At 37.6% G+C, this 26497-nt stretch overlaps 1 protein-coding gene across 7 annotated transcripts in view; it reads left to right on the top strand.

Annotated features, from left to right (window-relative positions):
• The window catches only part of LRRC7 (leucine rich repeat containing 7), a 492235-nt gene that overhangs the window by 349898 nt on the left and 115840 nt on the right, over positions 1-26497 (top strand). For all 7 annotated transcript variants that reach the window (XR_005361438.1, XM_038541686.1, XM_038541687.1 and 4 more), the window contains exons 9-11: positions 10816-10890; positions 16874-17018; positions 22214-22286. Coding sequence is in view for 6 of the 7 variants with exons in the window: in XM_038541686.1 (XP_038397614.1) it covers positions 10816-10890; positions 16874-17018; positions 22214-22286 (293 nt within the window). In the remaining variant the exon portion in view is untranslated. The remainder of the gene's footprint in view (positions 1-10815; positions 10891-16873; positions 17019-22213; positions 22287-26497) is intronic.

The raw sequence follows: 26497 nt of genomic DNA, 5'->3' as shown, positions 1-26497 counted from the left end.
TGTTTCTGTTCAATTCAGATGAAATGTGTGAAGCACTAGCGTATTCCCTTGGGAAGAGTTGGAGATACGAAGGTAAATAGGATTCAGGTCCCTGCTTCAAGGAGCTCCCAGTATAATACGCGAAGTCCTCCAGTAGGAACACCAACACCAAAGGAATACCTCACCCGATCAATGATCAGACCCACAGGCTTCGAGAACAACATTTGGGAAGTCCTGGTCGTGAGAGAAAGCATGATGCCTCTAGGAACAGCAGAGTTCGGGTTTCCTTGAGGCTCAACTTTGAATGGAGGTGTAGGGACAGGAAAGGGTCAGAGGAGACTTGCTTTGCACCATATGGTAAAGGTATCCGAGATTCATATTCTTTGGATAGTGGGACACCGGACATAATGGAATGGCCTACCGGCTGCAGTGTAGAAAGGGGGAGGGAGGAAGTGGATGTGGGTTTTTGGAGAAAGAGGGTTGAGACCAGTTTGAATTGTGAGATGCGAGCGTATGTGTTAGACAGTTTCTCCCTCTCGGGTTTCAATTCAGACGAGATCATCAAGCCGTGTAATCTCCGTGGGGGAGCGGATAGTACATTAAAATGGAAATCATGGAATCAGAATCCCTTCCCTTCCCTAATTGCCAATGCGTTATGGGACCCACCCCAGGAAATCCGAATGTAATCTCCATGAGAGCTTGTTTGGTTGGTTGGTTGGTTTTTTTCTCTACTTTTTCTCCAGTGCTTGGTACAAAATAGACTCCTGATAAGTAGTGACTTGAACACATTTGTTGAAGGAATTAAAGCCTCTCTTTAGCATCTGATCTCTTCCTTTGACGCTTTCATCTCAAAGCTGCCTGCCCAAGGAGCACCATGCTAGAAATGAACCACTTAGCACTTTTCTCTAGGATACTCCTCTTATTCATCATCTGACAAAACTTCAAGATCAGGCTCTTGTCTCCCCTATATAATAGCCATAAAATTATGGGCACAGTCATTTGCTTCTTTATGCCCAAATCTCCTTGTCGGTAAGGTAGGGATAATAGCTAATATTCATTGAGTATTGAGCACAGCACTTAAAACCTTTCAGTGTTCCAAGCACTTTAAATATTTTTTTAAAGATTTTATTTATTTATTCATGAGAGACACAGAGAGAGAGGCAGAGACACAGGCAGAGGGAGAAGCAGGCTCCCTGCCGGGAACTGGATGTGGGACTCGATCCCAGGACCCCAGGGTCACGCTCTGAGCTGAAGGCAGACACTCAACCGCTGAACCACCCAGAGACCCCCGTACTTCAAATATTTTAAGAGCAGTTAATCCTCACTAATGTGCCCCTGCCATTCACCTATTACAGACAAGGAACCCAAACCAAGATTTTATAGCCTGTAAGCAACAAAACCCTGAGCTGAACTCCATCCAGCTCCCCAAACCAGGCTCTTAACCACCCTGCTTACTACCTGTCCAAAATCATACCCACCACACTGGATAGTTGTCAAGATTCAGTAAGAATAATTTATGTAGAGGCACCTTGAAAAATGCCCTTTTGTAGTAAGTGTCCAAAAGAACTTAGCTTGTGTTGTTGCTACTGTTTTATTCTTATTATTTGGATCTTCTTGGGGAGCTATATGTTCATTTCACAGAAGAATCACTCTCTCCTTTGGGAAATTAGGCTATTTCATTTTAGACAGATCTAATTGGGAAAAAAAAAATCACTCCTACAACTTTCCTCACTGATACTAATTCTGAACTGGTGATAAAGGTAGGACAAATCCAGCCCCTCTCCATCCAACAACCTTCAGTTATTCAAAGACCGGCGTCCTGCATGCCTGTAGCTTCTGTATCTCCAGCTTCTTTTTTTTTTTTTTTTTTTTTTTTTTTAATTTTTATTTATTTATGATAGTCACAGAGAGAGAGAGAGGCGCAGAGACACAGGCAGAGGGAGAAGCAGGCTCCATGCACCGGGAGCCCGATGTGGGATTCGATCCCGGGTCTCCAGGATCGCGCCCTGGGCCAAAGGCAGGCGCCAAACCGCTGCGCCACCCAGGGATCCCTGTATCTCCAGCTTCTGTATCATTTCCGCCATTTCTCCTATGGCTTATTCTGAATAAGCTCTGGTTTGTTGAAGACACCTTTACCCTGGGGCACCTGAGGGGAACAGAATACTGTAGTCCTTCTGTGGGCTGATGGTTGCATATAGAACAGGACGTTGATAGAAAAGATCTTGGGACAGCCCTTCACAGTCTGAATCATATTCCCAAAGATCACCTTAATGTCTTCTGTGCATGGGGCAGGCGGTATCTATGGACCGAATGAAGGCAACTCTGAGCAAATAGTCAACACTGAGCTTACTCTTGACTTAAATCCTCAATTTTCTTCACATTTACTTCTGCCTCTAATGTATATGTGTATAATTGGTTTGGGAAACATATGGCAGGATTTTATGTTTGTCCCTATTAAACTTCACATAATTAGAGCTGTCCAGTGTTCTAACGTTTTCAGATCCTTTTGGAGACTAATTCAGTCATTTCATGTATTGTCTCTCCCTCTCAACATCATGTCTTCTGTAGATTTTTTTCCTGTGTGCCGTCAACATACTCATACTCAACCATACTCAAATGGAACATATTATGTTCATATCCATATTCATATTAAAATATTCATTAAACTTTATGGCTGAAAGTGTTTCAATTAATTATAAATTAATCACAGTTATTTCAGCAGTGCATCTTATTGTTAATTGTTAAGAATACCTGTTTATTTATTCATTCAATAATTTCTGGCATGTAAAAATATTTTCTTAAATGTTAACTAATTGCAGTAATTAAATTAAAAGTAAAGTTTTAATATATGAACATTTTTGTGGGAATGGCGTCTGAAATAAAATTGGGAAACATAAAACTAACGTAAAGTGGAAATAGGCCGAGACCCTCTGGAGCTAACCGTTTCATCTCCAAAGAAATTAACTGAAGAAGTTAAATGGTCTCAAGGTGTGTAGGACAGAACAATTGAGAGAATGAACAAGTCGGCTGGCCATCAGAGCAGAACAATTTTAATCATCCAATTTTGTGTATCAGAAAGGGTTTCAGCTGTGCACTATGAAATGCATGAATGGAAAGTTTCCCAGTTATGAGAGCTAACGGTCTGTAGCACACCAAGCATATTATTAAATAAAAAAAATTAATGAGAAACGGGAGAAAGTTTCTTAGAATGTAACCTTGGTTCCTTGGCAAATTGCAAACTCTAAAAATTATCAAAGAGGGCAAACATAAAATAATGATAATTTGAAGTATCAATCTCAAACTTTAGAAAAAATATAGTAACTGAAATATCTCAATGAAATATCATAATTATATCACTTTGGTTAGAGAATATAATTTTTCAGACTTGCGTTTGATATTTTACATTTGTTGATTTCAGAAAAAAAGACTTTTATTTATCTGCATTTTGAAATAGATTCCATCCTGCTGCCTTCTAGCTTCTGCACAGTGTCTGGGAATAACAAGATGTTATTATTATATCATCAGATCATCTCAACTTTAAGACACTTAAAATTTAAAGTTCTTTTTCTTTTCTTAATTTTAATTTGTTTATTTTTAAGTAGGCTCCTTACCCAACATGGGGCCTGAACTCATGACCCTGAGATCAAGACCTGACCTGAGATCAAGAGTCAGATGCCCAACCAACCGAACCCCCCCCCAGGCACCCTCTAAAGTTCTTTTCCTAAAGTTTAAAATTTTAAGGTTTCCTGGTTTAATTTTGACAAAATTAGATACATGTCAGATGTTATGCTCTTCGGTAAATATTTCTCTTAACCTCACGGAAGAAAAAACTTAATAGAGGTATAAATAAATATAGTCAAACTCTATCATGTAATTTAGTGGAATAAAAGTAACACATATATCCAAATCAATAGAACAGCCTAAAATTGTATATACATGACAGGAGTTATTGCAGTTTGTTGCAGTCATGCAAAATATATGTTCCGTTCATGTTCATGCTGATGTAATCATTTTCTTAGACCATTTTAGCAATCAAAGTAAGGTCACTTCAGAAAGAATTCTAAAGTGGTTTAGGTGAGTATAAATTTAGAATAAAATATTCTCTATTTTTTATTATTAAAGTAATGCCTATATACTATAGAAAATTTGGAAATTATAGAAAAAATGTAGACAAAATTTTAATCTCTCATAATCTCACCATTGATATTTTTAAATTAATATTTTGATGTAGTTTCCTCTGATATTTTTCTGACTCTTAAAAAAGTAAAAACATATAAAAGTATATTTTTATAAAATATATAAATATTTCCTATTAAATATGCATTTAATATTTACATTATAATATAATATGTTAAAATATATTTTATAAAATATAAAATATAAAAATTTTAAAGAAATATGTTAAATTCCTACTAACCAAAATGAGCAAGTTAACTATTTTTTGTATTTGAGTTCAATCTTTTTTTGAAAGAAATAAAACACTGTAGCTCAAATGGAAGTCTTTATGCTGGTCCCTCCTGGTCTTGTTCCTATCACAGCACAATTATAACTTTGAATTTGGTGTGCTTCTATTCCATATATTTCTATTTTAATTGCATATATATGTATATGTTTATATATATATATATATATATATAGCACTGTTTTATAATTTTTGGAAATCAACTTGTGCTATATGAATTTTTATGCCTATTTTATCATTTATGTCTTCAAGATCTTTCCATCAGCACACTTAAAAGTATAGATAATTCACTTTCATTGTTATATACTATAACAACAAAAGATTTTATCATTATTTGGTTATATGTTCCCTTAAGCTATTGTTTATTTAGACTGTGACTTTTCAATATATCAATTATATCAGTGAAATTTTAATATATCAATAATTATATTGCATATAAATTGTATATAAATATTATATTATAATATTTTATTATATTATTCTTCAGTGAAATTTTTCTACAGTAAGAATTTTCTATATTTCAGAGCATCTGAGTAAGGCTAGTTGCCTGAAAGCAGATGTGAATATTTTTAAGACATGAGAAACATATTTGGAAACGTTTTCCTTAGAAGACTATGCTAACCTATAATCCTCAAAGCACTTTGTGCTCACACACCTTCATCAGTATTGAATACCCGAAGCCATTCTTATAAGTAAACTCATTCATTTTTAATGGACACAATTGACTTTGCTATGACAACAAGTACAGATGATCCTTGGCTTAACCGTGGCTTGACATATGATTCTTCAACTTCACAATAACACAAAAACGGTACACATTCAATAGAAACTAGACTTCAAATTTTGAATTTTGGTCATACGACTAGCAATATGCAGTGGGATGCTGTTTGGCCGTGCTGGGCAGCAACAGGGAGGAGGGGCTCCCAGTCAGCCAGGGGGGACACCAGGGTAAACAACCGATACGTTTACAACCATTTTGTTGCTTGCTTTCAATACGGTACTCAATAAATTATATGAGACATTTAACACTTTACTATAAAATAGGCTTTGCATCAGATAATTTTGCCCAACTGCATGTGAATGTAAGTGTTCTGAGCATGGTTACGGTGGGCCAGGCTAAGCAATGATGCTCAATAGATTAGGTGTATTAAATGCACTTTTGATATGAATATGTTCAACTTATGATGGCTTTATCAGTAGTAACCCCATCGTAAATCACGGAAGACCTGTAGTATGAAAAAAGGCAATTTATGTGTGAGGTTGGGTGGTGCAGGTCATTTAGTTCAGTTCAAAGACCCACTTAAGATTGTTTATTGATCATGAAATGCCATTGCATCATCTTCATGTTATGGTTTTTGTTTCAACGAGGTCATGTATTGATCTACTAAATATATTTTCTCTCTGATGTTATTAGGAACTAGCTGAAATTTCTTCTGTGGCACATTTTATTATAATATCCAGTAATAAACATATTATCTTTTTTTTTGAAATCTAGCATATGCTTTACTTTCTTTATTGGGCATCTGTGATCACCAGCATTCTTCGTTATTTCAGAATTTCAGTCTTAAGCTGTAACATGATGTCATCTTTGGAGCCAGAAGACCTGAGGAACGGTCCCAGCTGCAGTTATGCAACCCTCATAAAATCATTCTCATTTTCCCCAAGAAATGATTATCCTATTTTTCACCCATAAAGTAGGACTATTATTACCTTATTATGTTATTAAATACATTAAATGAGAACCTTTGAAATAAAGTAGAAATATAAGTTGGAATTAGTCATCCCTTTCGAAGTAGTCATGGATGTCTAGGGTTCCCAGGAGAACCCAGTGTGAGAGATATTTGACGGGTATAATTGGTCAGCCTTATCTGCCACCTTCTCTGCCACAGCCAAGGGAACATGTTATGCAGTGCATGAAAGTCTACCCAAATTTTTAGAGACCAATTCCCACAGCATCCTGCCCTGCCCACACACCAAGATTTCATACTACCCAGAGTTCCAGCGTCAAGTCTGTCAATGCCTGGAACCACTTCAGAAATCTTACACTCCTAACTTCTGCTGTCATACGAACTTTTCATCCTCCTAGCTCTCTCAATCCCTCACATCTCCTGCATTCCTCGCTGACCTCATGGAAAACTGAAATCTCTTGCTTCTTCTGTTTTTCCTAGACTGTCAGTCCCCCACCTAGCCCCTAAAAAGTTAAAATAATTATTATTGATAGAGCTCCTTTGGTTGCCCCTAGCTTCTTCTTTGACTCCCCTCAAACTCTGCTAGTATGTGCCATTCTGCCCAGGTGCTCTACATATAGAAAATTCTTGACCCCTCCTGTTCAACAGATTATCTTGCTCCCTACTTCATCAAGAAACTTTGAGACTTTCAGACATGCCCTCTCCCCACTTCTTCCCCCCATAGGGTTCACCTACAACCACACCATCCTTACCATCTTCCCTTGAGTCTCAGTGAAAGAGGTATCCTACTTCTATTCAAGGCCAGCTTCTCTTTTTGTGCTATCGGTTTCTTCTTATTTATCACCTCTTAGAATTTACTCCATTAGTTCTATAGCATTTTCTCTGTCTTCAATCTGTCCCTTCCTACTAGTGTCTTCTTATCAGCTTGACTTCCTCAATTTCTTCCTAGCCCCTCGATTTCTATCACCAAGGTTACCAGCATACTAATATTTCCAAAACTGAGTGGACATCTTCAGTCTCTTATTTCACTGGATGCCTCTGCTGTAAACGATACTCTTATTCACTCCGTTATTCTTAATACAACTCTATTTATTGGACTTTAGTAACCCCTTACTCTCCTGGACTCTGTTCCTCCTTGCCTTCTTCTGAGTCTGCTCTTCCTGTGTGTAGCTCTCAAACGTTAGTGTTCCTCAGGGTTCCTCTCTCATTCAGCTGCGCCTCTGATTCCCTCGCGTTCCCACGTAGGGAACTTGTCCACATGTGTTTCTACCTCCACAAACACCTAAGTTGTATCCTTAGCTCAGACCTATTCCCTCAGCTTCAGATTTTAGTAGTTAAACGGTTCCTGGACATCTCCACCTGTGTCTCACAGGAACCTAAAGCTAATCATAGTCAAAACTGAAATCAGTCTCCCCACATGTCTGTTTCTACCTCAATATTCTCTGCATCTCCATTGGTGGCACCACGAGGTGCTGGGAAACTGGAGGACATGCATGACCCCCACTCTCACCTTATATCAAGTCACCAAATCCTACTGTTTTCATCTTCTAAATGTTTCCTGAATCCAACTTCTTCTCTTTATTCCTCATTACCGCTTTCATTATTAGCCCTATTAAATTTTCTTGTTTTTTTCTTTTCTTTTTTCCACTATCACTTCTTATTAAAAATATTTTTTAAATAGTTGGTGATGTCCCTTTACCCATATAATAATCTCTATCTCCCTAACAAAATATGAGGACTTCATAGACCCCGCCCTCTTCTGTTAGCCTCATTTTCTGCTACTCACTCTGTTTCAAACTTGACATGCCAGTAAAGCAAACTGCCTGTTGCCATTCATACATCTATACTATTTCTCCCCTATGCGTCTGGCTAAAATGTGCTTCCTGTCCTCTCCTCTCTACTGACCAACTCCCTCTCGTGAATACTTATGTGGCTTCCTCATAATTAGGGCATATAGGTCCCCCTTTCCTTATATTCCCATTATACCATATATTTACCTTTTGTGTGTTTGCCTAGAAATAGACCATCAGTTTAGACTACACCATGCATCAGTGTTAGGCCTGGAATTTCGGAGGTGTTTAATAAGTACTTACAGAATAAAGGGATAAGTAAATTATTAAAGTACTTTTATCCATTCTTGTCATTCTTTTCTTTTATATGATGTCACTGTGTGGCATGGACAGTAGTGTTCAAATATTCCATGAATCTCCCTTATATCTCCCAGCCGTTCTTGAACGTAGGTCCAGGCCTTATAAACAGCTCTAGATGAGGAGCTATAAGCAGAGGTGATATGTGTCACATCTACTCTGAGATTTTTAAGAGTAGTGCCCAGTTTTCTACACTCTCTTCTCTGCTCCTGCTCTTCTGGAAGTCTTGAGATGGCAACAACAAAAGACTGTGGGGGCTCCTGCTCTTCTGGAAGTCTTGAGATGACAACAACAAAAGACTGTGGGGGCAGCTCTCCTCATCTAGAGCTGTTTATAAGGCCTGGACCTATGTTCAAGAATGGCTGGGAGATATAAGGGAGATTCATGGAATATTTGAACACTACTGTCCATGCCACACAGTGACATCATATAAAAGAAAAGAATGACAAGAATGGATAAAAGTACTTTAATAATTTACTTATCCCTTTATGACACTGGACATGTAATGGGAATGGGAAGGAAGCCTATCTGGTGTTAAGCCCCTGAGATTTCAGGATTAATTTGTTACCACAGCACAATCAAGTTTATCTTGAGTGATGCTCATTGATCCAAATTTGTAAATTAGTGTCTGTCTTATTGCAAAGATGAGGTTGTATTGAAGTTACCAGTATGCAACCCTCCCTTTTTCTAAAGTCTGCATGATGCCTAGGCATAGGAAAATCTGCACCATGCGACTGATATTTTCCAACTGCCCTGACTGTTCCGAGCCATCCCTCTGCCTCCAAGCTTCTGCATGCTAGACTGTGCTTCCTACATTTGATTCATGTTTTCCACCCTTGCCCGGCTTAACATACAGGTAGAGTATTTCACTGCCTGTTCCCTGTCGATCTAAGTAAAAGTGAGAATATTTTCCTACACACAAAAGAAATCTTCCACACTTACACATGCCTCTGAGTCCACAGCTGAATGCCATGATCTAACTTTAGATTTTGATTCTTGTTATAAATGAAACTTCTCCAAAGAACAGTACCATGTTCCACTGCAGTTGCAGTCCAAAGGCATCAGAGGCTCTCTCCAAGGTAGTCGCGCAGTCTCTGCAGCCCTACTAATGTGTCGGATGTTTGTATGTAACTCCTGCTGTCTCACAATTACCAATATTCTCATCATTACATAGAAACAATTTGATTCTTTTCCACTATTTTTCTATAAAATACACTGGTTTTCCTAATTAGTCTCAAATTTTATTGAACTATGGTAGTATCTTGTTTCAGTGATAATTTTTTTTTTGCAGTTGAAAGAGAGGAAACATCTGACTTCAGGCATGGCTTAATTTCAGCCCAGTATGTCATCAGGATCCATCTTTTAACTCAAACAAGCTCTTCCCTGTTTTTTTTTTTTTTTTTCATGCCTGAAGCTCCCAGAGCTGTATCCTTCCAGTTGCTAATTCAGCAGGGAAGACCAAGAGTCTCTTCCCCTGAAGTCTCAGTGAAAGAAACATTGCTTCTCATCTGTTCTGAATGGCTCCAGTTTCCATTCTTGAGCCAACCCCTGTGGCCAGGTGAATACAGGCCTTCCTCACTTCCCTAGAGTGGCTAAAAGGAGTCAACTTCAAGGAAAGCAGGTGGCCTTAAGGTCCCGAATGGGATAATTTTTGGAGAGAAATCAGAAAAAGGTCATCACAAATCAAGAGATGATGCTGGTGGCAATAGCTTCCTCTATCCTCTCTATATAGTCTGCTGCCCACAAAGTGGAATTTAGAGACAACTTCAACTTAGGGAATTAGAGTATTTCATTGTGCACCATGTGTTACACCCTAATCGTGTTCTCTCTCTCCTTTCTCTGATCTTCTCTACATTATTCTCTTCTCTCGTATGCTACCTTCTGTTTCAGTTGTTTATATGTATTTGTCTCTTCAATTAGATCATCAGCTACTTCAAGGCAGGAACTGGGTTTGAATAACTGTGGACTCTACAGTATGCTTTTCACATACAGGGCATCCACTGTTCAACCAATAATAATCTGCCAAGTAAATGAAGGGATAAGAAATGAGTGGGTCCAATTCGTACTATTATCATATCACGGTAATGTGATGCCTATGGGGAGGGTGTGTGTAAGGCTCTACTACACACACATAATAAAAACCTACTGCGTGCCAAGTACCGAGGCAAATATAAGGGATATGAGGAATAGTGATTAAAAAACAAACATTGCCTTGCCCTTCAAAAGCTTGTATTCTAGTGAAGAAGACAGACACATTGAGTAATTAGAGTATGATAAATGCTATAAAGGATGACTGTAGGCTGTTAAGAGAGCGTAATAGATTTTAATTTTTATTATTGTTGTTGTGATTGTTTCCAGGTCAGTTCTAGGCTGGCTACCTCAGGGACTACCAGTTTTGATGGAGGTTGGGTTAAACTGAGAACTTCCTAGAGGCTTAACACTAGATTGACAAATAAAGTTTCCAGATTCAAGAAATTACACTTATACTGTGCTAAGAAAAAAACTAATTTGATTGTCTTTCTCCCTATCTCTCTCCCAGCCTGAAGTTCTGGATCAGATACAAAATTTAAGGGAGTTGTGGATGGATAATAATGCATTGCAAGTGCTACCTGGGGTATGTAAGTTTTTATTATGCCATGTGGTCTAGCATCTGTTATATATTTATTGTAATTAATGATAATCTTCATTTGTAAATCTCAGTGATTGCCTTTCAAAGAAGAGCATTTTTTGGACACCAAGTGTTTTTCATAGCTTTTTTTTCTTTATTTCACATACCTTCTGTAAATGGTGTAGGTATATAAAATGTATGAAAGATTTCTCTTGTTCTCTTAGGATTACATTTTCATCTCTCTACATACTGATTTTTAAAAGCTGAGAAATTTATATTGTTATAGATAGTAAAAGAAAATGCTACGTATAAAGTCCAAGTCTTATTTTTGCAAAATCAAACTTATTCCTATAGGTAACTAGATGATTGTTTCCGCTTACATTGTTAAAGCTCTTCCACAAAATAAAAATCTTTCTCTCAATTTTGGTAATTTCCAATTGAATACATCTGAATTTTTGGAAATGATAAGGGTAAATTACAAAATGTTAAAAAAGAAAGTCAAACTAGAATCCATTTTTTTTTTAACAGATAGACAATCCAGTAATATCTCCCAAGAGGGATTTACTGGTCAATTCATTGAGTGTGAACACTCCTACCTTTTCCATTCAGTGAAAGAAGGGCTTTGTAAAACACTGCGTCTTGCCACTCATAACACATGCACTCAAGTATGTACACACACACACACACACACACACACCCCTCTACCACAATGTTCCTATTGGTAATAGCCAATTTCAAACCCCTTGCATTGGGCATTGAACTAAGTAGACAGGACAGCTGGATTTGTAATAACTCCTCAGCCACTGAGATTTAGATATGTGTTCCCAAAGCCAGTCTTATTCTTCTTTTGACCTGACATTAAAAACTCCTTAGAATGATTGCAAAAGCAACGAGAACAAGAAGTTTTTCTCTTTTGAACAAGCATGAAGCCACATAAAGGAGAAAATCTGGCAAAAGATTAAGGAAAAAAATACTTTCTTCTCTTATCAAAAGAATACATTTATACTGTCATCATAGACACAAAACAAAAAAGCGTGCACATCCTTTATATATTGATTTATTCAAAAACCGTTTACAGGGATCCCTGGGTGGCGCAGCGGTTTAGCGCCTGCCTTTGGCCCAGGGCGCGATCCTGGAGACCCGGGATCGAATCCCACGTCAGGCTCCTGGTGCATGGAGCCTGCTTCTCCCTCTGCCTATGTCTCTGCCTCTCTCTCTCTCTCTCTCTCTCTAGCTCTGTGACTACCATAAATAAAAAATATTAATAAAAAAAAAAGTTCAAAAACCGTTTACAAATATGCCTCTATGAACCAAAAACTATGTTAATGTTAGGGTTACAAAGATAATATAATCAATGACCTTGAATATATTTGTTTGAGGAGCTCATCCATAATAAGAGAGAGAGATCTAGATTCCACTACAGAGTAGAGCCTGATCTGTGCCATATTAAGGGTATATACAGATCTTGGGGCAACACAGGTAAGATACTCATCAATTCCCTGTGCAGATTGAGGAATCAGGGTGTATGTCTAGTTGGAAAATACACCTGCCGCTTAAATATGTTTATTAATTAAAAATCACCTAGATAATGCCTCACTCATGATAAATGCTAGGTGTTTTACAAATACTTGCTCACTGAATCCTCATAACGATCCTATGAAGTAGGATTTATTACCATCCCTATATTATGGATGAGGAAACTAAAACAGAAAGAGTTAATTTAAGTAACTGGCTCAAGGTCATGCCTCAGGTAGACGGTGATCATTGAAACCAGCACCAGAGGCTGCTGTTCACTATGATGTTCCAAAATGCTGCTGCTTTAGAATCAGCAGAAGGCACAGATGAGAATTACGTTGATCTTACTTTTTGTAGGCATTACATTCCCAAAATCCAACCTTGAAAATCAACTCAGACCTCAAACTCCTTAGTAACCTTATTATCTAAATGGAAAAGTAGTGATGAAATTGTCCACGAAACAGATAATGCTGCCTACTTTGCCTGTTTCAAGAGTAGATTTTTCTCATATGGTGCTTTAAGGACATTTCTCATGTTAGTACACTTGAGTTTCATATTTTGCTCTATTCCTTGTGGGAACCCCCATCTCCTTGCCATAAAGAGGCATGGCTTTCTGAATGTCTGTGTTAGCAAATAGTTGCTATGCAAGTACCTAGAAACACATGTCTTTGACAAGCTAATGTTGAACGCAGCCTTTAGCTAGCCCATGTCTATCAGTTTCACAGAATGATTAATCCTAAATATTTGGTGTCATAAGACACAGGAAAAAAGCAAGTTCATCTTATTATTAGTTCATGTATCAAAGTATATTTTCATTAATATACTTCTAAAATACTTTTGGAAGCCTGAGCTATCATTTTGCTACTCTGTTTTTTGTAAATCAGGGAAGCAAGTAGATAATGATGAAAAAATTAGTCTTCCACATAGCTGTCCTATGAGTGTCCTTCTAAGATCAGTCTTTCAAAATGTGACTAAATAATGCATTGAGTCTATATTTGATTTTAAACAAACTCCAATATCTTTTGTTTGTGATGGCTTCTACTCTTTTCATTTGCTTCTACTGCTCACATACAGACTCCTCGATGTCGAGGATGTTGGAGCAAGATTCAATATCCCCAAGGACTCTGAGACATTGGACTTCAAAGGCCTTTATCACTCCAGGCTACTGTTGCCTTTCTAAGGTGTTTGAAAGTGAGAGTTTAAGAAGACTCAAAAATAAACACCGAAGTGTTATTTTGCTTCTAAAAATGATGTTTAGAAACTTCACAGCAAAATATTAAGTTCCACTACAGATAACAATGAAGGAGGTTCAGAGTAAAGAAATTTTCTCATGATAAAGAAACACACACACACACACACAACATCTATCATCCTTTTCTTGCTCACCAGAAGGGAAGAATGAGCCATGGTAACGTAATAGCTCCTTAGGGAGGAAATCTATAAGTAGAGTGACAGTATTTTTCCAAGTGACATATTTCCAGGCATGCGGGGAATTCAGCCCTCTGGCCTAAGTCACCCAAAGTACTTCTTCCTAGCTTAGCCACTGTTTATCTACTCCAAGAGCTTGCTCGCATTCTCTGCCTCCATGAGGAAGGACAGGAGGGAGCAGGGCTACAGATGTGTGCTGGGTTAATTAGGGAGTTAGAGGTCAGAAACTGCCCATATAATCAACAGGCTTTGTAGTCTGTCATCTGAGAAAAGTGAGTTTGAATCTTAGCTGCACCCTTCTTAATGGGGTAATCTTGGAAGGTTACTGGTAGTAGATGCTGGCATGCATCATCCTCTTGGAATGAAGAACTGACTCTATTCCTGAAGCTTCTGGGAATGCTACTTGCAGCTCTCCACCTTCTTCAGGAACTGCTCCGGCTGAACAGAACCTCCCTACCCGGGTCACATCCCTATTCTGGGAGACTTCCACCCAGTGCCTGGTGATAAAGGTCTGGCTCCTCGGTCTTCCTCGGGACAAATACAGGGCAGTCCCAACTTAGTGAGCCCTGAAGAGCCAGCTGCAGACTCCCTCAAGACCCATCACGGCTGGGCTTCTGCATCTGCCCAGTCATGCTTCCTTTCTCCCTCTATTTTTCCACTGGTATTGATCCCAAGGACATTCTCGCATAAGCTTCCCTTTGTCTCTGCTTTCCAGGGAACTCAGTGTGTGACATCACATAATTACTAACTTGTAATGTGTGTTAAAGTGCAGATTCTGATTCTGTAGGTCTGGAGTGGATCTGAGATCCACATTCCTGACAGCCTTCCAGACGGTGCCAATGCTGCTGGTCTGCAAAACACATTAGGAGCAGCCAGGATATGAAATATTAAATCGAATAATATATGTAAGGTACTCAGCACAGTACCGAGGGTGTGCTTGTGTGCATAATAAGTTTATTGACTTATTTATTTCCCTCTGTCAAATAATTAGAGACAGTATATTAAAGTGTGCCCAGGTAGGTTAGAAGGACAGATGACCCACTGAACGCGGGTGTGTGGGGGGCATTTATTTGCAAAACATGCCCTGAAAGAGAAAGAAAATGAGGACTTTCATCTTGCTCTGACTCCCGTGGTGCACGTCCCAGCTAAGCAGTCCCTGTAATTCCTGTTCACGGTAGGACTTTGTTCTTCCCTGTCCTCAGCAGTTACTTGCGAATCTAATTCTCCCACTTCTAAAGTTTTCTCAAGCCTGTCCCCTCTTCATGCTCACATCTGCTGCCTTAACTCAGGTCCTGCTCATCTCCTCAGCTGCCATGTTTCCAGAACCTTCTGATGGGTCTCCGCCACTCCCACCATGAATCTTTCCTCCACAGTTCCCTGAAGGCAGTGTTTTAAAGCACAAATCTGATCGTGTCATTCTGTCTTAAAAGCCTTGAGCAGCTTTCCTTGCCTGTTTGGTAGAATTTACATCTCCTCACATAACACACAAGGCCTTTTAACACCTGGCTTCTTGTAATGCTGTAAATCAAATTTCCCACTCTTCCTCACACATGCCATGATTTTTCACATTTTGCTGTGAGTGTCTGAGTCATTTTCTCTTCCGGGTGCAGGTTCTCCTTTTCTTGACAAGCTATGTCTTCCAGGCAGTTTGCAGCCCTGTGCTTCTACAGCATTCTACACATGCTAGTTTTTCTTGCTATCATTATAAATAATCATAATTATTTGTTTATTTGACAGTTTCCTCCACTACTACGAGCTCTGTAAGAATCAAAGACTTTGTATCATGACAAGTCTCTCATCATATTTAGTTGACTTCTTCATGATTGTTCTTCCATGTGTAACACAAGCCCTGACACATAGTAGATCCTCAAAAAGAACTGTTGAATGAACAAAATATTGAACCTGTTTAGTAGGATAAAGTCCAAATCATGATTTAAAACCTTTTTCTATGTGTTTGAAATTGTAAGAATCCACATGTCAACATATGTTACTTGGGTGGCATGGCAATCTTTGTTTTGATTGATTGATTGATTGGCTGATTTCTTCTGCAGTGTCGAGATTGTTGTATTGAGATATATTTCACATACCATAAAATTCACTCATTTAAAATATACAATTCAGGGATCCCTGGGTGGCGCAGCGGTTTGGCGCCTGCCTTTGGCCCAGGGCGCGATCCTGGAGACCCGGGATCGAATCCCACGTCGGGCTCCCGGTGCATGGAGCCTGCTTCTCCCTCTGCCTGTGTCTCTGCCTCTCTCTCTCTCTCTCCCTGTGTGACTATTGTAGATAAATAAATAAATAAATAAATAAATAAATAAATATTTAAAAAAAAAATAAAATAAAATAAAATATACAATTTAGTGGCTTTTAGAATATTCACATGGTTAAATAACCATCACCACAATCTAATTTTAGAACATTTCCATTATCCCCAGAAGAAACCTTGAAGCCAGTCCCAATCTCTCCCATGTCCCCTTCTCCCCAAACCTCCAGCAACTCTAATCCACTCTCTGTCTCTATAGAGATGCTTATTCTGGACGTTTCATATAAATAGAATCATGCAGCAGGTGGATTTTTTGTTACTGGCATCTTCACAGCATATGTTTTGAAGGCTCATCCATTTTGTAGCATATATTTGCATTTATTGCAAAATAATATTACAACATGAGGATATACCACATTTTGTTTATCTATTCATCAAATGAAAGGCATTTGGATTGTTTCCATTTTTTGACTACTGTGGATACTACTGCTTTGAACATTTACGATTTTGTGTGGGCTTATATTGCATTCTTGAGTATATGCCTAGGGATTGCTGGGTCCTACAGAAACTCCAACATTTTCTAACTGTTTTTCAAAGTGGCCGCACAATTTTAAATTCCTGCTAGCAGTGTACGAGGATTGCGATTTCTCTACATTCCTGCCAATGCTTGTTATTATTGTAGCTGCTTTTAAAATAAGTTTTACAGGTGTTGTGCTTTTTATAACTTTCAAATGTCTTGTGAAAGTTTCTCAACTAACCCTGAGTTTATGCAATGTTATCAAGTCTATAGGGAAGTTAAAGATGTTGGTATACCTGGATATGTCAAAAAACAGAATAGAAACGGTTGACATGGAAATTTCTGGATGTGAAGCCCTTGAGGACCTCTTACTGTCATCCAATATGTTGCAACAGTTGCCTGACTCTATAGGTGAGAATATTCATGAATGTTTATATGAAATATATCATTGTCTTTTTTGGCTTAGTCCTAGTTGGTCAGTAGTTATAGGGAATATGCTGTTAGCCTGACTGATACTAATAAATTACCAAGTTCATTATGCAAGATGTAAAAATAGTAGTTTACCAATATCTTAAAATGAAATGGTAACACTAGTTAACAAATTCAAGAAGGCTCTCCTGTTAAAATGATCGTACCAAATTGATTTTTTTAATTCAGATATTTTAAGTTGTAAAGTATTATTATAAAAAGTATATTTTTTATATTTAGAATGATTTTATAACTATGCATATCTCCTTTTATCACCATAGAATTAGAGTAGCTTCTATCCACAGGGTCCTGCCATCTCCTATTTTCAATACTATTATAACACTGCTATAATCTAGAAATGACAAAGAAGTATAATAAATATAAAATCTCTTTGTGGTTCTATTATTAAAAACAGATATATTGTCTTTTATATGCTGTTAAGATTCATGACAGCAGAGAATTGGTCTTAATATGCGTCAAGCACCCAATCCATTTTGTTATAGATCTTTATATAGTAGTTTTAACACAGCAGGCTAGGTTTTCTTTCTATCTGGATTTGATAATTTTTTTTATTTATATAATCACATACTTTATAACAGTATTTTCCAGCTCATTCCATTAGAAGAGTTATCTGAGAGCATTATTGAACACTTACACATTTCCAGACTCTTTCTCTGAAAATTCTGATTCAGTAAGTTTGTGATAGGTCCTCTGATTTGTTTTTATTAAACATCTTAGATGAAACTTGTAGTAACATAAGTTTAGAAAACACTGTTTTATGTTGTAGAAGGTGAGGAAGTCTAATGGTTAAAAAGAGCAACCTTGGTTTAAGATGACAGAGATGACCATCTGGTCAAGATAACCACTCAAGATACATGCCTCGTACTCCCACTCGATCGCCAAGCTGTATCTCTTCAAAGATGTAAAGAGGATAGAAAAATTACTTATATTTGAAGAATATAATTTTGTTCCTTACTGCCTCCTCAGTACCATGAACTATCCCTAGTTTATAATGAGGGTTTCTTAAATATTCAGCAAATAAGATAATTTAGCCATGCTTAAGAAGAATGATCATCTACCTCAACCTGAGCTAGAACGGGAATATAGAGATGACCCTAGGCCTGAAGGGCTCCAGACCACAAAGAGCAGTGGCAGCTGTAAGTTCCATTTCTGCAGTGAAAAAAAAAAAAAAAAGGTGCTATAAGCATAACAGATGAGTCCAAATGCACAGGATATTGAGGCAACAACCCCTTTTCTGTGAAGAGAGCCTGAACAATCTACAACCACTATATGGACCTAGTGTTGGAAAGAACAGATAACAGATTCACTGCTGAAAACCCTGACAAGTCACAGCTAGTTCGGACTGGATCTGCACTATCCACATGGGCTGAGAGCTTCATGTCGCCTAAGGTGAACCCTGGTTCTGAACTCCAGACACCTGGGATCGGGGTTGGGGAGCCAGAAAACTGCCAGACAGGGAGGGATGAGCATAGGTAAGGAGAAAACATTCACCCTCACGAATGAGCATGCAAACAAAAATCCTAAAGGAAAACTAATGTTTTAACAACAAAAAACCCAAATGGGATAATTTACCAAGTCCTCAAGCAATGTAAAAAATGATTTTTAAGTATGTGTAGATCCTCGAATAGACAAAAGTTAGAATAACATTCATAAAAATAAGAACTTATAAAACAAAAACTGACTAAGAATAGGGGGTTATGAAAAAAAAACAATTAGAAATCCTGGAAATGAAAATGGTACATAGTGAAATAAAAGATGATATAATTATTTGTTTAAAATATCTTCCTTCAAGAAAGCAGCCTAGGAAATCAGCCTTCTCGCGGTGCGGGGCAGACAGAATGGAGGGTGACAGAAAAGGTCAGACTGGGTGGTTGGCTAGGAGCAGCAGGCAGGATCGGTAGGTGGGCCTATGTATTGAACACTTTCATTAAGAATCTGAATGGCTCTCAAATGAGGCCGGTAACTCTGTTGTAACAGCTTACTCCTCAGGCTGTCTCTTTGGACCCTATTGACCTTTCAGAGAAAATTACATTTGTGCATCTGCAGAGTTGCCTGACTCCCTGATTATAGGGAGGCTAACTTTCCTCCAAAATGGCTAACTTTCCTCCAAAAATTCCTTTCTTGGGTCAAGAGAAGTGTCTGGATAGGAGACAGAGCTGTGTTCTAAGACCCTAAAAGAATTGATTGCTTCTGACTGGATGGGGAATTGCCTCTTGTCTTCTTTATTTGGACATCATCGGACTACCAACATTTAGGAGAACAGTAAAGATAAGAAATTTCATAGTGTCAATTAATAATGGAAAATAGCAACTAAAATTAAAATCTTTCCTTCCTTCCCCTCAACGTTAGTTCCTCTGCAGCTGTGAAGTATTTGAATGGGGTGATGCACTCAACAAAACCCGTATGCTGAGTCTCTTTCCTTGTCTGGTTCCAGGGAAAATGAAAGGGGCTCTTTTACTCTTCTAGATAGAGCTTTCATTATTATTATTTTTTTTTTTTTACTTTCCAAAATGATTTATCTTATTCACAGGTTTAGTAGTGAGTCACCTGAGTTCAAATTCTGGCTTTTCCATCTTGCTAGCTTTGTGACCTTAGACCAGCTACGTAATCTCTCTGTGCTCAATTTCTTCATCTATGAAGTAGGGCAGTCAGACCACCTGCCTCCTGGATTGTTTTCAGCAATAAATGAATTCATACATACAAAATTGCTTGGAACAGTACCTGGCACATCGTAAGTGCTCATGTTAGCTATCATTGTCATCTTAAATTTGATGAGCACACAGCTATTTGGCTTCAAAATTCCATTGCCTACACGTAAATGCCATGTAAACATAAGCTATTTTTTATGACAAATCATAGTAACGTTTCATACATTGCTGCTTATTACACATTTATATATAAGTAGCTGAAATCACAGTAAGAAGCCTCCTTTTTCTTTCCCTTCAGTACTTCTACGTTGGCAGAGTCGGGTAAAGAGGTGGGGAATTAGGGAAGGGCACAAAGAGCGGGAAGGAACAGGGTTCAATACCTTCGATTCCTGTAGGGTAGAAGAGGAAAGTCCAAGCAGACATGGTACAGAACTGCAGTAAAGGAATGATCTGCTGGGAGAAGTCATGAGCAGTGAAGGTGAGGGTGAGGTCCTCTTTCTGCTCCAAGGACATCCGTGTGGCTACAGAAGCTCCAGAATGTGTCCAAAGAGCATCCCCTTGGATAGAATACGTGAGTGACAAAGTAGCCGCACCCCAATTGAGCAAGGTTCCCTTAAATCCACAGACATGGAGCTAAGCAAAGAGACCTAGCTGGCTTCCACCTTTAAAGCTGCAGAAGCTTCCATGCGGGGTCAGAGCCACTCCTGCGTCCTTCAAAAAATTGTTGCATCAACCTTTCGGTTTTAGTCCCTAGCGTGCCTCAAGACTTGTCACCACTACTTTCAGACTCTGGCACTGTGATTGTCTTAAAGGCCATCTGTCACCCAGCCCCAAACTCCTCAGGACCCAGTCGGGCTGGTGAGACCGTCAGCCCTCCCCTAGCTCCACTGTGGGCAGGTGCAGCCGCTTGGTAAGGGCCACCAAGGCGTAAAGGTTGGCTGTAATCCATCACCCCCTGTGTTCTTTTCACAACCGATGAACATGCTCTTTTGTGTTTCCAAGGCTGGTATTTCTCACATACACAGCAGAGAAGCTGAAGCGATGCAGTCACCCTTTAAACATGAACACGGCAGTGGGTGAGCACCCTTGGGGGATGAAGGACCCCGGGAGAGTCGCCTCTTTCCCCGGTGCCCTCTTTCGGCCCCGTATCCTGGGGCTCAGGCTGGCGTGTTAAGCTCTGCTGTTGTGTAGACATTTCCTCAAGCAGCTGCCTTCCACTAGCACCCTTCTCTCCGGGGGAGCGGAGACTCTGGGTGCTTCTACAGAGCATGTAGCGGAGCATGCTGGAATTCAAAGTACAATAATCACGTTTTAGCTCACATCTCGTTCTGACTTACTTTGTGCCTTTAAGGAATCCTGAGAACACTGGAGGTGGGTGGGCGTGACCTGCAGCAGTGCTTCCCAGGGCAAGCTCACGAATCGCTGGCTGTACAGGGCGCCCTGCTCGCTCACGTTCGCTCCACAGTCACCTTGGGGGTCACACTGCTGCACGGATACAGGAAAAGCTCCTGGAAAAACTTCGTTACAGAAGTATGTTTAGTGTGGTTTCATGTGGCATTTCCCAAACACATTTGACCACGAAACCTACTATATCCAGCAAAGCAACTTTTCTCTTTCTCTCTGTTGGATTAAAGAAAGAAAAAACCTGAAAATTCTTAAAAAATAACAAGTTTTCTGTAAAACAAGTAGCCTACAGCGTATATGCATATTTCCAACATAAAACAAAAAATTAACCACGCTTTGCCCTTGGACGTTGGCTGTTTAGGCCACACAGCTACTGCCCTGGGGCTCCATGAAGGAAGCCGTTCTTCAGTTACTCTGTGCCCATCACTCATTAAAACCCCGGGAATGGAGCAGTCGGTGAGGGTATGGAAGGCATAAATCTGACGGTGAAATATAAATAGTTGAAACCAATTCTTGGCCACTTCTACTCAGTATATTAAAATTGCAAGGTTTTAGTGCTTTTTGCTGATCCAAGTCAGGGATTTATGGTAACGAAAAGAGTATGAGGTCATATGTTGAAATTTTCCAAGTCCGTAATTATAACCACTGCATTGCGCAACACCTCAGTCCCCATTTGTTGATTATTAGGTACACTTCAGATTTGTTTTTAATTTGTATCACAACAGGAATGTTAGTGATCAGTGCTTAGGAGTTAATTAAATATTAAATCACAGCTGGCTTAAAAGTGTTCATCTGGTCCCTTTGCAGCGTAATAGATAAGGGAAATGCGGTAGCGTTGCTGTCAGCCCTGTGTTGGTCTGTCTGCATTGACGTACCTGAGTTCTCACTGATGCCAGTGAAGGTCTTGCAGCTGGACTACATAGAAATATATTTGTAGTTTGTATTAGCAGAGTAGAGCCAAGTGGCATGACAAATAGTCGCCACAAGTGATTCTTTTTCTTTCATATTGTACGTCTGGTCAGAGATCTGTTCCTAGGTATTAATCAGCCTTCTTCTCTCTCTTAGGACTGTTGAAAAAACTAACTACTCTCAAAGTAGATGACAATCAACTTACAATTCTACCCAACACGATCGGAAAGTAAGTGACACAGTTTCATACCAGTCGGCCCCGCTAAGCCACACAAAAGGATATGTTCAATTTTTTTTCAAAACATTTTCTATCTTAATTTAGGTTTATATCTGAACATTGCACTGACACCTAACTATACAATATGAGAAAGAACTATGACTCATTGGTGAGCAAAGGGATTACCTGGATATTTAATTATGTTATTGCCTGTAATTTCCCAGATACTATTAATTTGGTGGTTTTGACCGAGGAGCAGCTCAAAATTCACTTGAATATGTCTTATGAAGTCAAATCAGTTTGTATAAAGCTCTGTAGTTTGTATATGTTACCATTACACTGTAAGTGATTTCTACATTTTGTTAGTAATTGTTTATAGTAATAATACTATATAATAGTACTGTGAGTGTTATTTATAATAATATAATAGCTATTGCTAACTGATATTCATAGAAGTTTAATGTATTTCTAGAAGCTGAAGAGATAGGCATCTGTTTAGTTTGCATTTTTTAAAATGGCAGATGTAAATTCTGTTGTATCAATGCTAACATTAAACATGAAATACTAATGGGTGATGGGTATTAAGGAGGGCACTTGTGTGATGAGCACTGGGTGTTATTTGTAAGTGATGAATCACTAAATTCTACTCCCGAAACCAGTATTACATTATATGTTAACTGACTAGAAGTCAAATAAAAATTTGAAAGAAAAGAAAAAAAAAATGAAAAAGGGAAAAGAAATAAATATGAAATACTAAATATGAATCAAATGAAAATGCAGCAGATCTTGTTAGATTGAATTTTTTTATACTTTGTAGTAAATTTTATTGAGTTTCTTTCAACTTTTATTACAAATTTTGTGTGGTTATTTTTGAAAAAACTTATTAGGTTTTTATTTTAATTCCAGTATAGTAAACCTACAGTGTTATATTAGTTTCAGGTGTACAATATAGTGATTCAACAATTCCATACATCACTCAGTGCTGGTCACACAAGTGCACCCTTCAATCCCCGTCACCTATCTCACCCATCCACCCCCCAGCTACGTCCCCTCTGGTAACTAGCAGTTTGTTCTCTATAGTTAAGAGTCTGTTTCTTGGTTTCTCTCTCTCTCTCTTTTTTGTTTCCTTAGCTTGGTGTTTGTTTTTTTGTTTGTTTCTTAAATTCTAACTTGAGTAGAAAGCATATGCTATTTCTCTTTTTCTGACTTATCTTGCTTAGCATTATACTATTAGCTTGCACTTTTGAAAGCTTCAGGATGAAAGGCCATCATTGCCTTTTAAGGATGCAATATATTGCATTTATTTGAGAACAATCTCTTCCTAATTTTATGTTGACACTAACATTTGGTTCATGGTTCTTTAAGAAATATATATTTTTATCAATGTTTCATTGAAATGCTTTTGTTTATGACTTGTGTCAAGGGAGAAATCAATATGCTCTCTTCATTCTAAAATTATGTAAGGCCATTCTATAGGAATCCTGCCCCACATGTCAGTGTGAAAAATTACATAAATCCATAATTTAACAGATCTGGGTATGTTTGGGGGATGGGGAAGGCTTGGCCATTTTTCAAAGTGAGATTCAATATGTATAATTGACATATAATAAAATATTCATATTTAAAGTTTACAATTTGATAAGTTTTGACGTAGATACAAAGCCATGAAATAATCACCATGATCAAGATGGTGGACATAATCTTTAATCCCAAAGGTTTCTCATACCCTTTTCTCTCTCCCTCCCTTGCTCCAAATTGGCAAGTAACCACTGATATGGAAAAATCTCGCTTCCAAAGAGCAGAACAATTTGGCTAAATTCAAATTCCAATATTCAAATTTTGGAAAGTAGTAAACATCTCAATTTTTTAAAAAATATTAACTATTTTTAGTATTTTAATGCCCATAACATTGCAGTATGTTTCTCCCTACATTTACTCCCATTTTCTCCAATAGAGAGGGAAATTAACTTTCTTTTGGGGTACATAAAACTAATCATCTTTATCAGTCTGATGCTTTTAAAAACTTCTTCCTATCTAATTATAGTCTTAGGTACTAATTTTCTTCTTTAGGTCAATATTCAAGTAAACTAAATTCAACTCCATTTATCTCTACCAAGGCCATGATTGGTATTTTGACCCTTATGTTCACACCTCTTATATAAAGTCATATAAACTAATTGCCCTACATCTGTGAAGACAAATTAAAGAAGTTTGATAAACTAAAAATGCACAAAGAAAAGTTGCTTTTTTAGCATGTAATGAATTTGGGTGCTAGGTCATTTACATAGTCTTCGTTTTAATTTTTAAAAATTAATAAAATTACTTGTCTTTGAAAGTATGAAAAAGATTCATCAAAGATAAATGGGCCTATTCAATTCAAAAGTTGATTACTGGTTTCTAAGGATAGAGGTTAAGAATCTAGTCATAAAAGATCATTTTTTCAGATATTTTTAAATGCCATTATCTTCCTTTGATTATTGTTTCAGGGAAAATAGAAGGGAAGTATTAGAAGAATGAACTAAAACATACACAAAAAAATAGTGAAAAAGCAAACAAACAGAAGCCAGTGGGAAGCATATGGGAAATCTCTATTCCTTCTTCTCAATTTTGCTGTGAACTTAAGGCAGCTCTAAAAAAAATTGTCTTTAAGAAAAAGAATGACTGACAAACTGGTTATTTAAACTTGGGTTTTGGGAAGACATTTTATCAAAAAATGAACAAAGTGAGCTTGTCACTTCCAGGAAAACAACTGACAGTATTTGTCACTGCCAGTAAAATTTGAGCTATCAAGCAAAAATTGGAATTTTGGAAAATTCCTATCTGCCACTGTGAGCTTGACAGCTTTCCAAAACTTACAGGCTTTTCTGGTGTTATAGTGTGATATAAATTAATGTAATTTGTTCATATTATATTATGAAATGTGTCAGCATCTGGAAAATCCATATAACTCAGTGAAGTAGTATTTCCAAATGACCAATGCATGAGTTACAAGGTCAGGTACGAGTAAGAGACCCATTCAAAATACAAAATAGACCAGTTGATTGTGATGTATTGACATGAAGAATAAGAAATTCATTGATATCCTTTCATATTTTACATTGCAGTTATCCCCTCAAAAACTACCACTTGTTGAGTTTTGGTTTAGTATCAAAGAATAATCACAATTATTCAAAAGAACTATTGGAATATTCCTCTTTTCTTCAACTACATATCTGTGGGGGGCTGGATTGTGTTACATATAATTCAGTCAAAACACTATGTCACAGCAGATTGAACACATAAGCAGATATGAAAATCCAGTGCCATCTATTAAGCCAAACATTGAAGAGATTTACAAAAATAAAAACAGTGTTATCTTTTACACTAAATGTTTTTGTTTGGGAAAAATATAGTTACTTTGAATAAAAATGTGTTATTTAACATTTTATAGGTTTACTATTATTAACAGGTAATAATTATGTTTAAAACTCTTGTTTTAATCTATAATATAGTAGATATCGATAAATATAAAAAATATAAACACACATTCTTTAGAGATACCAATGATTTTTAAGAGTGTAAAGGGGTCCTAAGATCAACAAGTTTGAAGATATCTGTTCTATATCCCATCATGTTTTGTATAGTAAAAGTACGAGAGCCATTATCTAACTTATGTTCTCACTGTAAGGTAGCACCTGCATACAAATGTTTTGAATTTGCATATGTGACAAAAAACAAACTATCTAAAATTTTATAGTATACCTTAATAAGCAATCTGTATGAAGTAAGAATAACAACAATAACGATAATAACAATAGGTTGGTTTTTCTTAGGAAATTCAGAATTGATAGATCAGAAGTTTAGTGCAAGGCTAAAGGTGAAATTTGATTATGATCTTATTTAATGGCATTCCATGTCACATCAAAAAGTGTTTTATAAACAGTAGAATAGTCTGCATTTTATTATGAAATAGTCTACCTAAAACTCTGGACACCAAAATCCTGGAAATGTTAAGACTAGCTGTAGTGATACTGCCATTCTAGTCTTAGAATGTTTTAATATGTTAGAATTGTCTCTGGTCATTTTTAATAGTCCAAATATTAAAAATTGCTAGAAGAATTAATTTTTGAACATTTTTCACAGTTGAAATGGATTCCCTAGGTTTTGTGCAAAATGACTTGTAAAATTGATCATTTTTGTTGTCAAATTTTAGTTTGTACCTAGGAGTTGCAGCCACCCTAAGA

Source organism: Canis lupus, chromosome 6 (genome assembly GCF_011100685.1).
Source record: "Canis lupus familiaris isolate Mischka breed German Shepherd chromosome 6, alternate assembly UU_Cfam_GSD_1.0, whole genome shotgun sequence".
Lineage (NCBI taxonomy): Eukaryota > Metazoa > Chordata > Mammalia > Carnivora > Canidae > Canis > Canis lupus.
The sequence above is the reverse complement of the archived record's forward strand: the minus strand, read 5'-3'. Positions and strand labels throughout refer to the sequence as shown.